The sequence below is a fragment of the Lycium barbarum genome, chromosome 5 (assembly GCF_019175385.1).
Source record: "Lycium barbarum isolate Lr01 chromosome 5, ASM1917538v2, whole genome shotgun sequence".
Classification (NCBI taxonomy): domain Eukaryota; kingdom Viridiplantae; phylum Streptophyta; class Magnoliopsida; order Solanales; family Solanaceae; genus Lycium; species Lycium barbarum.
In genome coordinates, this window is record NC_083341.1 from 116,341,359 (window position 1) to 116,361,643 (window position 20,285).

At 34.1% G+C, this 20,285-nt stretch overlaps 1 protein-coding gene across 2 annotated transcripts; it reads right to left on the reverse strand.

Moving 5' to 3' along the window:
• Window positions 1-897: 897 nt before the first annotated feature.
• Window positions 898-10,438, reverse strand: LOC132641209 (trans-Golgi network-localized SYP41-interacting protein 1). Of its 2 annotated transcripts, none has more exons than XM_060358106.1 (9): window positions 10,252-10,438; window positions 9,765-9,906; window positions 8,595-8,861; window positions 5,228-8,512; window positions 3,721-4,573; window positions 2,955-3,604; window positions 1,934-2,084; window positions 1,773-1,854; window positions 898-1,318 (listed from the first exon to the last, which is right to left on the reverse strand). In XM_060358106.1, exons 2-9 carry the CDS (start codon window positions 9,843-9,845, stop codon window positions 1,216-1,218), a joined length of 5,472 nt encoding a protein of 1,823 aa, XP_060214089.1. In that variant the 5' UTR covers window positions 9,846-9,906; window positions 10,252-10,438; the 3' UTR covers window positions 898-1,215. The 2 variants fall into 2 exon arrangements, with proteins under 2 accessions (XP_060214089.1, XP_060214090.1); XM_060358107.1 differs by lacking the exon at window positions 10,252-10,438 and adding an exon at window positions 10,068-10,220.
• Window positions 10,439-20,285: the final 9,847 nt, after the last annotated feature.

Consider the following 20,285-nt stretch of genomic DNA (forward strand, 5'->3'; position numbering starts at 1 on the left):
GATGTCACACATCGTATTGGTGCAGGGTGGATGAAATGAAGGCTCGCTTCAGGAGTGCTGTGTGATAAGAAGGTGCCACCAGAGCTTAAAGGCAAGTACTACAAAGTGGTAGTGAGAGCGACTTTGTTGTATGGGTCGGAGTGCTGGGCAGTCAAGAACTCGCACGTCCAGAAGATGAAAGTTGCGGAAATGAGAATGTTGCGATGGATGTGTAGGCACACCAGACGAGATAGGATTAGGAATGAAGATATCCGAGACAAGGTGGGAGTGGCATCGATGGAGGAGAAGATGCAGGAAGCGCAGCTGAGATGGTTTGGGCATGTGAAGAGGAGAGACACGGAGGCCCCAGTGCGGAGGTGTGAGAGATTGGCTATGGACGGTTTCAGAAGAGGTAGAGGAGAAACACGGAGGCCCCACGTATCCCGTCATACTAGTAGTCGCAGTTTTGATCTTCATTTTCTTTTCCTTTGATTCGTGCAACTACGTGTTGTTCCTTGTACCACAATTATCGTATTTATCTGTGGTAGCTACTGCTTTTTTTTTCCTCAGACTGTTTTATCATGACTTTTTCGCTTTCGTTACTTTCATATTCGTATTGTTTTGGACTGTTTGTACCTATCTAACCTTTCTCGTCATGTTTTCTCTTGAGCCGAAGGTCTTTCATAAACAGCCTCTCTATCTTCCGAGATGGGGGTAAGGTCTGCGTACATTTTACCCTCCCCAAACCTCATACTGTGAGATTTCACTGGGTATGTTGTTGTTGTTGTTGTTGTTGGTTTGAAAATTGAAAGTAAGTTTGACTGAGAAAACATCATAAAAAATTGTGAAATAAGTTCGATCCTTGTGTCAAGTCACACAATAAAAAGCATCACATAAAATTGGAACTTGCAACTGTAGTAAAGCTTCAGAACATTTGTTTATTGCATTGTACTGGACAGTATATAAAAGTAAAACCTAGCCTAAGCAGATTTTTGCATTCAACTCTAGTACAGCTATTGGCTAATGGAACAACTATCCACAATTCTCCAAAATGCATTCTCTGAATCCCTAAAAATGTGATTGCAGAGAATCAAACTTGCTGAGACCTTATAAACATTTACAAATAGGCACATAGCCAGGTCAAAAAAAGAAGAGAAAAAAAAAATGACAAAATATGTAATGTACAACTGCAAAAGAATTTCTAAAGAGATCTTGGTAGATCAATTATCAAGATCATTACAAAATGGTGCCCAATAACCAAATATGCAGCAACAAACAATAAGCAATAAGACCTAGCCTGCCCCTTGGATGACTCATCAAAGCTCGACTCGAAGATACCCTGAATAAAATTGGAAATCAAGTGTTAGATTGACAAACATCAAGTAGGCACCAATATCGTAAACAAGAACTGGGCACAACTAGTAAGTTGGGGTTGGCAATATGAATCCTCAGTGACCATGTTGAAAGAAATTCTCTACATTTTTTAGAGACATATAAATCTTGGCCAAAAACCCCTCCCTACACCACTCTCCAAAAAACCATGTCAGTAACAAATGGTAGAGATTGTTACACTAGGAAATGGTATTGAAAATCATGGTACAAGGAATGGGAACCTAGAAAGATAGTATTACTATTTCCATTGTTGCAAGAATCAATAATTCTTGACCTGAATCTAATAGCTCTATATTTTGATCGCAAAATGTTATTCCTAGACTTTAAGAAATGCAGACAAAATTGTAATTTCATCCAAAAGGTCAATGAGAAGCTGGCTAGAGTAAGCTATAAGATATTACCAAACTCCATCAATTCTGTCCGCAATCATCTTCCCTTGCCCTGGAATAAGACCTGATGTATTGAGAGACTTGAATGCATGACCTGCACGACAGAAGAGGATTTTTAAGTTGGCTAAACATTAAATTTTTCTTATGGAATTTTCAAAAATTTGTATCTATACCTTTTTCTTGGTCAGCTTCCTTGTCATCTATCAACCGTTCAGATTCAGAATCTATATTTATTGCAAGTTGATCTGTAGATCCCTTCCGCAAAGTTCGGACATGAGCAGCTGACGTAACTGAAGAAGAAGCTAAATTCTTACTAACCGGTACCTGCAACAAGAAGAATGTAGCAGGTTAGACTGCTTTGCACACACATTTTCTTCCCAGTTTATAGGAACAAATTTAGTCAGAACACTAAAAGAAGGCAGTCCGGTGCACAAAGCATCCATGTTCACGTATGGTCCGGTGAAGGCCGACACCAAGGGGGTGTAATATAGGCAGTCAGCTCTAACGCAAGCATCAGTTGTTCATTAAAGGTTCTTTATATCTTCCATCAATGTACATTAAGAAACCTTGGTTAGGTTTTTAGATATTTAATTAGAGAGTATTAGTAAGTCTTATTAAGTAGTAATTTTTCATACTTTCAAATTGCAATAGAGAAGGCTCCAAATAAATATAGAATCATTTCCAGAACAGCGTGACGCTATTCACGGATTATCGAGTATTAGTAAAATGCAGTGTTATTAAAGGCCTAAGTAAATCACATTATTTCCTTTTTATGCATTTTCTAATTTATCTTGCATTACATTATATATCACCAATAACTTACTGTATCCATTCAATTTTACCAATAGGAACCATTTTTTTATAGGTTTTCTAACTTAATGAATAAAGAAATAAAAGCATTGCTTAATTATTGTTCATTTGTCAAAATATGATTTTCTAATCAATTTTTCAAAACATGTTTCAAAAAAAAAAAAAAAAAAACAATTTTTCAAAACACCTTTATTCTCGGCCACTTGAGGTTTACTTGAGCAGATGTATCCTTAGAGAAAAAGAATAAAAGGGCAAGCCAACTAAAAGATGACATTGCTAAGGAATAACCCTTAACTGATCAGCAATGGACATGAAAAATATTGAAAGACCGCAATGTAATGACTTCTACTGAAAAAGGGATGCAATGTATTGGGATAAAATTACCACATCCTGAACTTCAGATATCTCTGACTGAGAAGGCAAGGAAGCTGCTTCCAAGATGCCTCTTTCTTGGTTGATCTCAAGTGGTGTAACCTTAGCTTGATTAGAATTTTCTAGTGACTTAACCTTACTTGACAAGTCCTCAACAACCTTTTGGGTACCATGCAAGTCAGCAAGCAGTTCCTCTGTTTTTGCTTTCAAATTTTCAGATTCCGAGACTTTGGCAACAATTAGCTTTTCAAGCACTGGTAACAACCCTGTCACCAGAGTCTCTTTCCGGAGACCGACCAAATTATTGCTCCCCAACTTCTGTATAATATTTTCCAAACCAATTGTGAATTCTAACAACTCATTCTTCATCTTTTCGTAGTCTTCCGCATCTGTAGTGTACTCTTCAACTTCCTCCTTCAAATGCTCAATTCGCAGCGCCTGTTTCTCAAGGCTTGATTGTAATTCTTTTTTCTCAAGAGACAGTGAGCTCAACTGGAGCTGCAATTTTGGGAAAGTATCAACTACATAAAAGAGCTTTCTGACATCAGGTGAATCATAGACCTCTGCATCTCCCACATCATGCTCCATGAGTGTTTCAATCCCATTTAGTTTATCAAAAAGAGATTTCATAAGAAATGCTGAGAGGGTTAAGTCTTCAGCCTCTGAAAGAGTAGTATCAAAACAGGCCATGAGAAAACTACTATAGCCACAGCCAACATTTTCATAAAATAAGGAAGGGGGAGGGGGGAAGTAAAAAATTAGTAAACACAATGTGTACCTTGAAAATTCCGTGAAGCTTGGGCATTGAGAGACAAAAGTTCAGCTTCTTTCTCCTTGATATTATCCTCTTTTGTCTGATAATCCTCCAATTTAAGCCTCATCTCACTGCAAAGATCATTCAAAGCTTCTAGATTAGTCTCCAGATGGGAGATCTTCTCTTGGTGAAACTCCTTTTCTTCCAAGACTTTCACACAGGTACTATTGCTTTCTTCCAATTTAACCTGCAAATCTTTAATTGTACCAACCATCACATCCATCACAGGTTTGAATTGTTCAGAAAGATGGTGACTCTGTCTAGCCGCCAATAGCAACTTCTCAGCAGTCCTTGCAGACTCGGTGCTTTCAAGCGCTAAGCGATCAGCATCTTCACCAAACTTTCCTAATTGTGCGTGCGAGGGTTCCTTCAACTTTACCAGGTCAAAGTTGGAGCCAAGTTCAGATAATCTATTTTGAGTTAAAGCCAGTTCATCAGTTGCATCGTTAAAAGCAGAGAGTAGAACTTTAAGATCCGTTTCCAACAATTGTATAGTATTTTCCTGCGCTAGACTACCAACTTCTGCATCTTTCACCTTTTGCTTAAGAGATTCTGTCAGTTCAATCAAGGGTAGAGCTTGGCTTTTTGTCAACTCTAGCTTTTTAAGTATATCTTTGATCAAATCATCCATCAATGCAGAATAACTTCCAATGTTCTCAGCAAGAATCTTGTTTCTCAATTGGAATCCATCCACAATTTTCCCTAGAAGCAATGTGACATTGTCACCATCAGTTGCATTTGGTTCACCGTTGGCAAATTCCTCATTTAGAGCATCATTGACAACATATACTGAAGGAATTGAGAAAGATGAGTCATCCTACAAAAAGAACACAGCAGATTGGTAAGAGAAAAACACATCGAGAACATGCAGATCACCTGATCATATTACACGTATACGTAAGATAAGTACATCCATACAGGCACATGTTTTCCTATAAATATGTCAACTTAAATACCTATTGCTTGTCAACTGCAAAATTCAAAAAAAAAAAAAAAAAAAAACCATTCTAATGACAGAACGAGCAAGAAGGGAGAAGTGCATGTAAGATTACAAGCAGATAAGATCAAAATGACCTACAATTCGCCAGCAAGTTGTTCATTAATAAACGAAAAAAGAAATCAGGCAATGCAACAGCAAATGGAACAAGTAAAAAGATGGAATTAATACGACCAACAATTTCAGGTGTGTGTGTGTGTGTGTGTATTGATAATTTACAATTTAAGAGATGTATTATGAATGAACCATCATTTCAACTGCTTCAGACTTCAGAGATATTTCAGGTGGGTTATTTTTCTCACAAAAGAAACCACACCATAAATCAATAGGAAAAAAGCCAAGCAGCTAGCCATGCAAATAAACTTTCAAGCAGTAAGGTTCTGGCAGGGAGGTGGAAAACTACTCAAAGAGAAAAGCAACAAGGTAAAAAAAGAAGAGGAAGAATAAGGTTCTATGAGGCTATCACATGATTACCTTAGTAGGAGAATCTGGCAGCACTTCAGTCTCTATTTTAGAAAAAGAATCCCGGATTTCTTTGAGAATAAGATCCATGTCTTTTAGGCTCTCAAACTTTTCCTCAAAACTTTTTCGGAGAGAGGAAAACACAGCATCATCTCTCAGATGGAACTGAAGGCGGCTAAGATGAGTAGAGAGCTCTAGAACTTTAGTTTCTACGCTGCCCTGTGATCCAGCCAACTCTTGCATGCAGGCATCTAACTTGGAAGTCAGAACTACAATTTCCTCTTCTGCGTTCTTCTTTTGATTAACAAGACTGGAAATTTGGTTTTCTGAATTCAGCAAAGCATCTTCTAGTGACTTTATAGTCATGGAAGCATCACTTAGTTTACTGTTCTGGGAATCAGCTTCCCCTTTGAGCTTGTTTATCTCGTTCTCTAAATCAGCTCTACCAACTTGTACCCTGTTATTTTCCTCAGTAAGCAGAGATATGTTTTTTTCTGCCTGAACTAGTGCGTCCTCAAGGGATTGTTTAGTTTCTGTGCTGCCCTGTGATCCAGCCAACTCTTGCCTGCAGGCGTCTAACTTGGAAGTCAGAACTACAATTTCCTCTTCTGCGTTCTTCTTTTCATTAACAAGATCAGAAATTTTGTTTTCTGAACTCAGCAAAGCATCTTCTAGTGACTTTATAGTCATGGAAGCAGCACTTAGCTTACTGTTCTGGAAATCAGCTTCCCCTTTGAGCTTGTTTATCTCGTTCTCTAAATCAGCTCTACCAACTTGTACCCTGTTATTTTCCTCAGTAAGCAGAGAAATGTTTTTTTCTGCCTGAACTAGTGCGTCCTCAAGGGATTGTTTAGTTTCATCTGCCATCTTTAGTTTGTTGGCATGGAAAGAGAATTCCTCCTTGATTTTCTGTAGCTCAGACTCAGCAGCATCTTTACCAAGTAAAGCTTCTTCTTTCTCATTCTTTAGTACTAAAACATTCTTCTCCGCCAGAGACAAAGCATCCTCAACGGATTTTCTATCTGCGAACACATTTGCAAACTCAACACTTTTAGCAGAAGCTTCTTCCACTGCCTTCTCTAATTCTTTTTCAACTAATGCCTTAGCAGCTTCTAGCTCATTTTTGTCCTCCAAGAGTTGTGAGATGTTGTTTTGCGCGGCAGATAATGCATCTTCTAGGGATTTAATGGATTCCTGGACCTCCAACAATTTGTTGGCTAAAGAACTTGCTTCATCTTTTACTCTTTCCAACTCCTGCTCTGCCTCTATCTTTGCAGTTTGGCTTTCACTTAAGTATCGTGAAAGCCATTTGACCTTTTTTATGGGATCTTGAAAACTCAAATCAGCTGGAAGAACAATACCATCAAGTGACTCGATAACCTTTTGAAGCATGTTATTCCTTTCTACTAAGAACTGCTCTAGTTGATCCCTTTGATCCTTCATAGCAACAAGATCAGCCTCTAGTTGAGGGATACGGTCCATCTCAGCCAAGAGCTTATCAATCTGCAATCTGTTGTCATTAGATAGAGATTCTTGCAAATGCAAATCTGACTGCAGCTTCTCTATTTCAGCATTCTTCTCATCCAATGCTCCTTTCAACTTTTCTCGTTCTTGAACAAGCCCCTTCCCTTTTTTAACTGCCATAGACAACTTTTCCCTAAGCAAGGAAACTTTATCCTCATATTGTTCGAGATTCTTCTCCAGAGATTCCTTTTCTTCCTTTAAAGCAGAAAGTTCCTCAGTAACCTTGACTGAATGGTTTGACAATCTATTCAACTCTGCTTTATCAGACACCTCTTCTGTAAGTATTTGACCATATAGCCTCAATTCCAGATCCCTAATGTACAAATTACTCTGGATCTGCTCAAAGGACTCGAATTGATGCTTATAGGATTCAAGAGAGGCACTACTTTCTTCTTTTATATTTTCTACACATCTGTTAATGAGTACAGTCATGTCAGATTGGCTTTGATACACCAATTCTTGATCATGTGTGTTGATCTTAGAAGCCTCTAGCAGCATACTGATGATCCTATCCTTATCCATTGAAGCCTCATGCTCTTTCTGGGCAAGCACTGCATATTTATGATTTAAATCCTCCAATTCCTCTTGAAGATAGCTTTTATCCTGTGCTTCTACCACAAGAGAAGCAGTAAGCTGACCAATCTCATTATTTGCGGCCTCTTTTGCTGCTACCATCTGCTCATGTAATTTTGTTACTTCTCCTTTAGCCAGATAAAATGATTCCAGGAGCCAAGCAACCTGTGCATCAGGTCCATTTGATTGTACGGACTGGGGGAAATCAAATGATGATAAGGAATCTGTCACTCTTTGGAGTTGCAAAGATGTCTCATTCAATGCATTCATCTCATCTGCAAGCCACTCAGCTTTCTGAATTGTATCCCTTGACTGAAATTGCTCACTTCCAGTGGCCTTGGACAATATTTCTTCACATTTCTGAAGTATCATCTCCTTTTGAATGAGAGCTTCCTGCAGTGAAGCAGCTAAATTTTCGCTTCTCCCCAGTAAATCCTTGGTTTCTTCAGCAGCCTCAAGACTATTTGACTTTTCTTGCAACTCAATTCGATACCTCTCCAGTTCACTAGTTTTCTCAGACAGTGACCGCTTCAAAGCATCACGCTGCTGAACTAACGCCTTTCCTTTTGTCACAGCCAAGCTAAGCTTCTCTTTTGTATTAGCATACCTTGTTCTCTCCTGTTCAATTTCAGCATTCAGCTTTGTGATTTCAGCACTCGCATTCTCAACCATGAATTTATGCTTATTAAGTTCCTCAGAAAGTTTTCCATTTTCATCACTTAAAAAGCTCAGATGTTGGTTCAGATTCACTTCTCTTGTTCTAAATTCAGCCAACGCATCACTTGCAGCAACCAACACCCCCATTTCATCCTGCATATTGTGGTCTGGTGCAACTTCAGTTAAGCGCCATTTAAGTTGGTCAACTTCAGAAAAGAAAACATTATACTTCTCAACTAAGAATGAGATCCTATTCTTGACATGAAACATTTTTCCTGTAACTGACTCATCAGACAATTCTTCTTGAGGACCAGCTGAAGAGAGAGAAGCTAAGATCTCATTAGCAATCTCTGTCATATGATGCTCCTTCTCAAGTTGAATCTCAGACAAGCGAGCAGAATTTTCTTGTTCTGAATTTAAATGAGAAAGAGCAGCATCTCGTGCCATTGAAAACTCGGAAACCTTTGAATTGAGGGCATCAATTTCTTGATTCTTCATATGTATCATATCATTAAGTTCTCTGATTCTGCTCTCAGCCTGATTCTGCACATAAAGCCTGAGTTCAGTAAATAAATATCATTGAATATAGCAGTATTCATGGGAAACTACCTTAAATAAAACGAACCTCAGCTTCTCGAGCAATCCGATCTTTTTCAGCAACACTTTCATTTAGCATTTTGCGCAATTGTTCTACCTCAGCTTTCAAGTCGAGATCATGCGCTCCATTGCTCAATCTTTCCAGTTCACTATCCTGTGCATCATTGCTCTCCTCTACATACCGCGGAGTTTCAGGACTTTCTATGACATCAGGGCAATCAACAAACATGTCCTCCCTTCCCGCATCTTCTGCCATTTTCATATCTTTTGTACCATTTAGATTCGTAGCATCCGCCTGCAAAGATTTTGTCCAAGAAACAAACTCTAAAGATATTTATTTACAAGACTAATATCTGAGCTATCAAGTTACCAAAAAGTAATTGGAACAAACATGAAAGTGATAATACCACAGTCAAGGTTTTAAATACAGAAGAACCAAACAAGATTTTTCTTAAGACACAAATCCCAGGCAAGCAAGGGGTCGTTTGGTAGGGTGTATTAAGTAAAATAATTCTGGTATAAAATTTTAGTACAATGTTTGGTTGCAAATTTATGTCCAGTACAACTAATACCAGTACTACTTAGACACATATTCAGTACTATTCTTATACATAATAAACCATGGCATTAACAATACCAGTACTATTCTTATTCTAACGCACTATTCAGTAAGAGCCTGTTTGGATGGGCTTATGCCTATAAGCTGCAAACAGCTTATAAGCTAAAAATAATAAGTTGGGTTAGTATAACTTATTTTTTTTGGCTTATAAGCTGTTTTCAGCTTATAAGCTGCTTTAGATAAGCTAAGTCAAATGGGCCCAATTATTTTTTTGAGCTTATTTTAAGCACAAAATGACTTTAAGCTGGCCAGCCAAACACTCAAAAAAAGCTGAAAACAGCTTATAAGCAACTTATAAGCCAATCCAAACGGGCTCTAAGTACTATTTAGGATGCATGTTATTTAATACAACAAACCAAACAGTAGATAAAAAAAATACCAGCATAACTAATACACCCTATCAAACGACCCCTTGCAAAATTGTAATAGCAGGATAAGTTTTAGGAAGCTATTAAGTACATGAACAACTGTACATAACAAATACTAAAGCAAAGTAAAGAAAAGGACACATTTAAATCACCGACACATAAAGCATCAAGATACAAAATCTAGATAGGCAAATTTCCACCATATAAGAACCTGATTAAGAGCAGCTGGTTCTACAGTAAAAGAAGCAGCATTAAGCTCATCATTTTCATCAGCTTTCAATTTTTCTGACATTGCATGCCCCAATCTCCCAAATCCAGCTTTCTATTTTCCTTTCAAGAAACAAAAAGGGTCTCTGAAAAAAACAAAAAAAAATCAATCTTTCTTGACACCCATATCTATATATTTCTAAAGAAGTAAAAAAGAATGAAAAAGAACCAATCTTTCTTGACACCCATATCAATATATTTCTAAACAAGTCAAAAAGACTGAAAAAGAATCAATCTTTAATGGTACCCAAATAAGTATATCTCTGAAAAGGTGAAAAGTTTATTCTTTCTTGGTAACAGTACGGAAAAAAATCCCAAACGTTCCAATTGGAGAACAAGAATTATGATGTCAGACAAAGAAAATGATAAGAAACCTAGGGAAATGATATATGAATCATGATGTTAAGAAGATGAATAATAAATATATTTACCAAATTGAAGAAGGGGGGATTTTTCTTGGGTTTCCTGAGTTGTGAAAATGATATGATTAGAGTTGAAGTGTGGATCTTGGATTTTGGTGATGTGCAAATCACGTGAAGGATTGTATTTTTGTATTGCTTTGAGTGTTACTTTCTGTTTCCGTTGACCTAACGATGTCGTATGGATCAAGAGTTGAAAGTGCCAGTTGTTGTTTATTACTGTTGAAAGTTGAGGAGATTGATTGCCTTGGTTTCTCAAACTAACAGACTTTGGGACAAGGGTAAAATAAGGGCAAAAGCATCTTAAATACTCCCTCTATTTCAAATTTGTCGTCACATTTGATTTTTCGAGAGTCAATTTCACTAATTATCGATCTTAAATTGGACTAGATCAACTCAACGGGGGAAAAGTTCTACATACTACAAGCTAAAACTTTTCTCATGCAGAGGCGGCATCAAAATTTGAAGCTTATTGGTTCGGAATTCTAGTCCTTAAATTATTAGGTTCTAAATGAATAATTGTACATATTGAATAGAATTGTTAAGACAAATGTGAAATTTAATGCAAAATTATTGAGTTAGGCAAAGGCTAGCTCCGCCCTTGTTCTCATGTCAATTTGACAAAAAAAAAAATATATTTTAAAATGTTGATCAAAGCTTATGCAGTTCAACTCTCGAGAACCAAAACATCACAACTAATACGAGACAAAGGGAGTACAAACGAGGGGAAAAAAGTTATTTGTCTCAAATTAGAAGAATGAGACTAATCCTATTTATATTTGAAAAAGAATGACGAGATTGAAAATCCTACCATGAATGATTGAATGTATAGAGTATCCATTTTTGGCATAATACTCGCTCAATTTGCACAGATTTTCCTTTTACACACTCTTAAGTTTATGCATATTTTTTTTACACATTTGATATATCTATTTTCATATATAATATCCATTGAATTGAAAGGTCAATCAGTTATATTGCGAAGTGTATAACATGAGTCATTGCGATCTAGCAGCTCAATTGGTTGGCTACTTGAATTTTCATCTTGTTGGTGAGAGTTCGAATCCTCAGGTTGTAATCTCCTTCCTCATTTTCACTTCTCCTATGTAACTAAAAAAATCTAAAAAAAAAAAAAAAAAAGAGTCACTCGTAGACTGACACAGAGTGATTGAAAATTTAGTGTCTGAAATATTCAAGACAAGAAAAATATTACATTGTAATATTTAATATGAAGAGATGATATATAAGTTACGATCTCTAAGATACCACTAGATCCATAAACGACATCTTCTAATTCTTTTCCTCACGGACATTGATTCAAGGCTGTTGACTTATTTTTGAAGGGATGAGATCCATCACGAATAACTAATAGTTGTCATGAACAAAGATTTGAGAGTCAATTAGCCCGAATAGAAAATATGAAACTGCCTACTTGGGTTTTTTTTTTTTTTTAATTAACAGACCATATATTTTCATTAATCAAAAAGTGAGAGTTACAAATCCAAGCCAGGACAGACCCCAGCTTCCAAATAACAACAAAATGAAGCTTAAAGTAGTATCTACTAAACTAGAAGACAAAACATGACACTATTCCTAGTAATACACTATTGCAATCAAAGTAAAGGAAAGTAAATCACATCCGGATCCTGAGGAAAACAGTTGAGGTTGCGCAGGGTTGCCACTGAGCTATCTTCCTTCCTCTAACATGCACATGTAGAACGATCTCCCGACAGACCCTAGTAGCATTGAACTGAATATTCTGAAATCTCTATGGAGTTCCTTTCATGCCAAATGCAATATATCAACATGCTAAAGACACAGCTAGTGATGGAAGCACCACTAGACTCTCTCTTTCTAGTGTGCTTACTTGGAATCTTGGCTTGATTTGGTTGTTAGATTTGATTTTTGCAAATAAAGATCACGAACGTAGACCAAGTCTTCAAATATTTTTCCTTTAGCTTTACGGGAACTCCTTAGGGCCTGTTTGGAAAGCCACCTGGTAATTGGAATTGGTGTAATCACTAGGGTAGTCATTACACAGCCTAGTAATTACACAGTAATGTAATTATAGCGACCTGTTTGTTTGTCATAACGTAATTAAAGCGTGTCGTTTGATTGCACAAGTGTAATTACACAGTTAGTTTAATTTAAAAATAAAATTTAATTATAAAAAAATTAAAATTAATATTTAAAAAAAATATTTGCCTTTATAAATGATATTAAATTAGTTATTTAATAACACATTGTTTCTTGAAAATATATTAATTAATATTCATATATTTTTAACTAATATTGTAAAAAATAATTGATATATATTTTTCAAATTAATAATATTTAATTTTAATTAATTATAAAACTTAAAAGAAGACTTGTTTTTGTGAGAACGATTGGATGTTTGACAAAAAAAATAATATTTATAAATATAATGTCATAACATTATTCAAATGTGATACAAAAATCCATCAAATGTAAGTGAAAATAAAAAATATGCAATGTGAAAGCAAATAACTTAAAATTGAAAATATAACCTAAATTCAAAATCCAAAAGAAAAAGTTTAACATAATACTCTTATGTCAAATTCCAACATTACATAAGTAAGTTCCAACGTAACTTAAGTAAATAATTCAAAAGAAAGAGAAAATATAAGTCTATAACTTCACTCACAACGAAATTCTACTTTAATAACGTCACTCATTATATGTCAAGTTTGTTAATGATTCATTCTTTCTAATATTAAGAGGTGTAGTTTCAAAAATTAGAATAATAACACGGTTATGCTAAATGAATAAAATAAAATAAAAAACACGATCAATTACATGGAACCACAAGAAGTAAAAGTTAGGAATGAGAAGAAAGGAAATGAAAAATAAATAATATAAAAAAAAATTAAAATAAACAAACTAAAAAGTAACTCTGTAATTACACCCAATTCCACACACACACACACACACACACACACCCCCCCCCCCCCCCCCCCCCGAGCGAGAGAATTGGAGAATGTAATTACATACTCTCAATTACACCCAATTCCCACCTAACTGTGAAATTATACCCAACTCCAATTACCTGGTAGGCTTTCCAAACAAGCCCTTATTTATAAAGGTAAAATTGAAGAGCCGTAATAAACAAACTTATCTACTTTAGTTTGATTACTCATTTTAAAATTACGAACCAATTTAAATTATTTTGTGATAAATTTTCATCTGATTAGCAGGACTATGTCATTTGAACACTCGTAAGGTTTGAATTGACTTTTTAATTTGACTATGCATGCCATTACTTAAACACATAATATTATTTTACTGGTCTTGAATTTGACCACATGTGCTATATCACTTGACACGTGACATGCTTTGGGATTCAAGTTGGACTTTTGGTTTTATTTCTCAACTAGTGAATTTATTTGCACTTCGCGCAGTCATAAATAATGTCATTGAACTTATAAACTAATTATTTCTAATACCCAAATATTAAAAATATTATACTTCAAATAAAAATTAGCGACAACAACAATCTCACAAAAGAAGTTTCATATATTTTCATATATTAAAGCGTATGAATCTAAAAATTCAAAACTAAACTGAAAGTTATCAAGATGTTCTAAAAGATTTCTAGTCACAAATAAAAAGAAAAAAGAAAATAGCTAGTGACGGAAATTCTAACGCACAACTTAGGGTGAAAAAATTGTGCATTCTCAAAGATACTCAAATAATAAAAATATCAAGATATTCACTCACTTGCATATAAATAGGCTAAAACAAATAATTGAGTATAAACCATAAGATATGACACATGTTCCTTCTCCATCACCATATTTCTTCATCTTCAGTAACAAAAAATATATATTTCTTCAACTGTGATTTTGATCTTTACCTTCCGTGTACAACAACTCTTATTTAGATTTGGGATGGTAAATGTCATGTAGGTGTGGAAACATGAATTCTCGTGTACTATATATATATATTGATCAGAATGGCAATTGCTAAACCAACAAAATTTTGAATACAACATGTTCATGATTATGTGTATCACAGAAAAGATTAAAAATAAAAATATATCGTGAAGAGCACTTATAAAAGTAGGGCAAAGGGTCAAATATACCCCTCTACTTTAGTCTATTGGTTAAATTTACCCTCCATTAGCCAAAGTTTACAAATATACCCCTCTGTTAGCCGAAGTACACAAATATACCCCTCTATTAGCCAAAGTACACAAATATACCCCTCAGTGGATGGAAAATCCACATCAATTTAAATACGGAAAAGGGCTAAATATACCCCTGTACTATTGAAAAAGGGCTAAATATAGCCCTCGTTATACTTTGAGGCCAAATATACCCCTACCGTTATACTTTGGGTACAAATATACCCTTCATTTTAACGGAATACACGTGTCGTAATTCTATTGGCTTATTTTAACTATCTCCTAATAAATAAAAATTTTAATTAAAAGACCCATAACCCGTACCCATACCCATATCCTAAAAGTGAGGCAAGCTTTTAGTTTGGGTCAACGAAAAGCTAGGCGGTGTGGACTCCAGTTCATTATGCAGGTCATTAATTTTCTGTAGAAGCTCCTTTAAGTACTCGATTGCATCCCCTAAGATTGAAGCCCTGTCCATCTGTCAATATACAAAATCACAAATTTACAGCCAAGAAGAAGGTTTTGATATTAGGTAGTCAGGAAGACAAATTGGTAACACAAATATCAAGTCCAATAGTTGTTTGGAATAAAATCTCAAGTAAGACGCATATGTTAACTAGCAGGTAGTTAACTTTCAGCTCTAACCACTGTAAGTTATGCATAAACATAACTTCATTTAGAAAGGAATTGCATTAATACATTCAAGGTATTTTAATTACGTTTTGCATCTCGGCCCTATCAAACATAACTTCCTATGTCTCGGTTCCTTAGAGCTCCAGTAAAATTGTTTCTGCATGGTAGTGTGAGATTCAAGGATTGGTGTTGGGTCTTTTTTTTTTTCATCGATTGGTGTTGGGTCTAATGAAGGTTTCAGTTTCCCGTTCAATACAACTCTCAATTCTTGGATCCGACACCGCCGACGGAGACTCCGTCTGAGATTCGGAGTTGGAATCTTTGCTCCAAAACGGTGCTTTCAGATACACGACGATCGACGCCGGGCGACGGCGACAGAGTGGTGATCGGCAGCCACCATTGATGGAGCTTACCTCACTTTTAGGATATGGGTATGGGTATGGGTTATGGGTCTTTTAATTAAAATTTTTATTTATTAGGAGATAGTTAAAATAAGCCAATAGAATTACGACACGTGTACTCCGTTAAAATGAAGGGTATATTGGTACCCAAAGTATAACGGTAGGGGTATATTTGGCCTCAAAGTATAACGAGAGCTATATTTAGCCCTTTTTCAATAGTTCAGGGGTATATTTAGCCCTTTTCCGATTTAAATAACCCATTTAACTTAAAAAAAATCCATGCCCATCACTTTGACCCGACCCGACCCACAAAATTATTTCCCCCCACCCTATTATACCCCTCTACCCCTTAAAACTCTTCAGTAAAAACTCAAAACACAATGCCCGATATTTGAGAGAGAGCTGTGTGCACTTTGATTTCTATATGTTGCTTCCCCACTTGATTCTTGTGTACAGTTTTATTAGTTTTTCATTTTTGAGCAATTTTGTAATATGTAATTCGTTATCATGGAAAAGAAAATTAGTGTATGAGTTCCTAATCTTTATTTAGATGTAAATGGATAAATTAGATAATGTTGTCAGTAGCTCTTGTCTGTAAATTTAGGGATGGTGCGGTGCGGGTTCTATCTTAAACCGCAAAGTTAAAACCCGCCCTGCCCTGCCCTGCCCCGCATAGAATTATAAACCGCGTCCACCCGCCCCGCACACAAACCCGCATCCACCCGCGGGTGTAATTTCAATGTGGTGATCACTAATCATTACCTGAAACGTTTTTAAACTCACTAACCTTTTAAGAATAAGTGGACTTGACAGTAACCACCCACTGACCACCATAATGAAGTTATTGTTGGGTTTTGATATTCGTGAATGGGAAATGATGGGATGAAAAGTGAAGGGAATGTAAAAGGTTCCTTTTACTTAGAATTTAGAAATTGAATACGTAAGAATTTTTACTATGTATAATATGTAATGCCATTTTATTACGTACAAGTTTACTTTTACTCAGTGAAAAGTGATGCCCCTTAATTTAAAATAAGATGGACTTTACTTTAACTAGGAGAGAATCTTCTTAAAATGATAATTAGATATATCTATCTGGACATGAAATGATAATGAAATCTTGTCTTAGTTAATTAAGCTACTATATCAAGATTATTTGTAAATCTTATGTGTTATTTATAAGGTTAGTATACGTGTCAGTAAAAAATGGCATTCAGTTGCCTTTGAAGTGTCATTTAACGGATCAAAGCAAATACGAATACAGAAATTTAAACTCTAACCCGCACCCGCAAAAAATAATGTTTTCCTAATTTCAACCCGCCCGCCCCGCACCCGCACTGCCCTGCACATGCTTAAACCTGCACCGCACCACCTCATTGCCATCCCTGACTGTAATCAACTCCTAAGCTACACAGACAGGGAGGTTCTACTCTCAAGTTTTTACCAACCCTTGTACAGTGATGTGTAATAGGGTTGGGGGAAATAATTTTGTGGGTCGGGTCAAAGTGATGGGTATGGGTTTTTTAAAGTTAAATGGGTAATTTTAATCGATTTGGGAATTTCCATCCACTGAGGGGTATATTTGTGTACTTTGGCTAACAGAGGGGTATATTTGTAAACTTTGGCTAATGGAGGATAAATTTAACTAATAAAATAAAGTAGAGGGATATATTTGACCCTTTGCCCTATAAAGTATAGCACGTTCACAAGTATTTACATGAACACTATCCAATTCCAATGAAAAAATATGAGCTGAGAAGAATATGTCACTTAATTCTCTACACTTGGTTATCGAATATGTCACGACCCAACCCGTCATGATTGACACCCACACTAACTCTTAGTGGGCGAACCAATACGCTTAACCATATACTCATTTAACGTCCATTTTTACTTGAGTCCGGAGCCAAAATGGCTTATTTTTGCAGCCATTAGACCAAAATTGGCTGCCTTTTTTTTTTATACCACAATGGGTAACCAACGAAATACCCACACAAGGCACTGTTCATAGCCGGATTTTTTTGTTGCATTTCGCTACACTTGTAGCGAAATGCAACAATTTTTTTTTTTTTTTTTTTGCATTTCGTGAATAAAAAAACGAAATAGGAAATTATATATATATATATATATTTTTTTTTGCATTTCGTGTATTAAAAAACGAAATAGGATAAAAAAAAAATTAATTTCATTCATATAAAAACGAAATTGGAAAATATATATATATATTATTTTATTTTTGCATTTCGTTGGTATATCTGCGAAATAGTAAAAAAAAAAATGTATTTCGTTTTTTAAATATTTTTTTTTTGTATTTTTGTATTTCGTTTATATAAAAAAAAATAGGAAAATAATTTTATTTTCATTTCGTTTATATAAAAACGAAATAGGAATACATATATATATATATATATATATATATATATATATATATATATATATATATATATATTTCATATACCAATGAAATAGGATAAATATATATATATTTTTTGTATTTCATTTATATAAAAACGAAATAGGAAAATAATTATTTTTTTTCGTTTATATACCAATGAAATAGGAATATATATATATATATATATATATATATATATTTGCATTTCGTTGGTATATCAACGAAATAGTATATTTTTTCTTTTTTGTATTTCGTTTATTAAAAAACGAAATATGAAAAAAAAATATTTCGTTCATATCAAAATGAAATTGGAATATATATATATATATATATATATATATTCTATAACGCAGTAAAACAGTACCAAATTTTTTTTTCTATAACGCAGTAAAATACTGCGTTATAGAAACAGTACCAAACAAAAAAATTGGCCAACTTTATTTTTTGCAACACTTAGTTTTTTTCTCCATACCTTGACCAATCATTAGTCGTGTGTCAAGACTCCGAAACGTCAATATTTTATATAGAACCTGATATTTTTTTCTGCGTACAGTAATGTAGGCCCAATACATCAAGGATACGTAGACGTTCAGATCGTCATTTTAAGTGTTGAAAAGGTGGCCGAAGTAAGTTTTGTTTGAAAAAACTTAGTGTTTGACTGTAAGGTTATTTTAGTCAACTTTATATGTCGAGAAAATTAGTCAGCTTTATTTTCAAAAATTGAAACCGCAGAACTGAAATTGACATTCACAGCTACATTACCCCGAGATTTTTACGTTGAAATCTATTGCGTATCATCATCTTATAAGTAAATAAAACTGAAAATTCCACGCCAATTTGAGGGAAAATTGAAATTGAATGGGATAAAAGCTATTTTTTTTAAAATCGGCTCGGCCAAACCGCCTTGTGGCAGTTTGTCCGCATAGATCTCGAAAAAATACGCAAGTTCAAAAAAAAAAACGCGTAAAACGGACGTCCGAGCGCAAAGTTATGACCATCTAAAGTTTGACGACTTTACAACTAGTTTTTCTCTCCCTATATTTTTTAGAATTATATTTATATTCAAAATAAAGTTATGTCTTGACTTTACAACTATTTGTTTTTTTGTTTATTAAAAAACGAAATAAGAATTTTTTTTTTATTTCGTTCATCTGAAAACGAAATATGAAAATAATTTTTTTTGTATTTTTGTATTTTGTTTATATAAAAAAATAGGAAAATATAAATATAAATAAATATATATATATATATATATATATATATATATATATATATATATATATATATATATATTTTCCAATTTCGTTTTGATATGAATGAAATAAAAAAAAAATCATATTTCAAATAAAATAAAAGAAATAATATATATATATATATATATATATATATATGTATTCCTATTTCATTGGTATATAAACGAAAAAAAATAATTATTTTCCTATTTCGTTTTTATATAAATGAAATACAAAAAAAATATATATATTTATCCTATTTCATTGGTATATGAAATATATATATATATATATATATATATATATATATATATATATATATATATATATATATATATATATATTCCTATTTCGTTTTTATATAAACGAAATGAAAATAAAATTATTTTCCTATTTTTTTATATAAACGAAATACAAAAATACAAAAAATTTATTTTGATATTTCGTTTTTTAATAAACGAAATACAATTTTTTTTTTTACTATTTCGCAGATATACCAACGAAATGCAAAAAAAAAATTAAAATATATATATATATATATATTTTCCAATTTCGTTATTATATGAACGATTTTTTTTTTTATCCTATTTCATTTTTTAATACACGAAATGCAAATATATATATATATATATATATATATATATATATATATATATATAATTTCCTATTTCGTTTTTTTATTTACGAAATGCAAAAAAAAATAAAAAATTGTTGCATTTCGTTTATTAATTCACGAAATGCAAAAAAAAAAATTGTTGCATTTCGTTGATTAACTCACGAAATGCAAAAAAAAAAAAAAAATTGTTGCATTTCGCTACAAGTGTAGCGAAATGCAACAAAAAAATCCGGCTATGAACAGTGCCTTGTGTGGGTATTTCGTTGGATAACCAACGAAATACCCATTGTGGTATATATGAAAAAAAAGGTAGCCTATTTTGGTCTAATGGCTGCAAAAATAAGTCATTTTGGCTCCGGACTCTTTTTACTTAGTCAATTCAATCAGTTCACAATAAATTAAATGCAAGATTAAGTCAAAAGTAGTCATGTCATAGAACAATAATGTAAGTGCTGAAGTCCTAACTATTACAATCCCAAAATCCGAAAGTCACCATACAAGGACTCTAATCCAAAACACGTCTAAGGAATCCATACTATCTAAAATAAATAAATGTCAATGTCTGGAATGGAAATAGTCATTAAATAAAGGAAGATCTTCGGGCGGCCTGGCACGGATAGAAGCT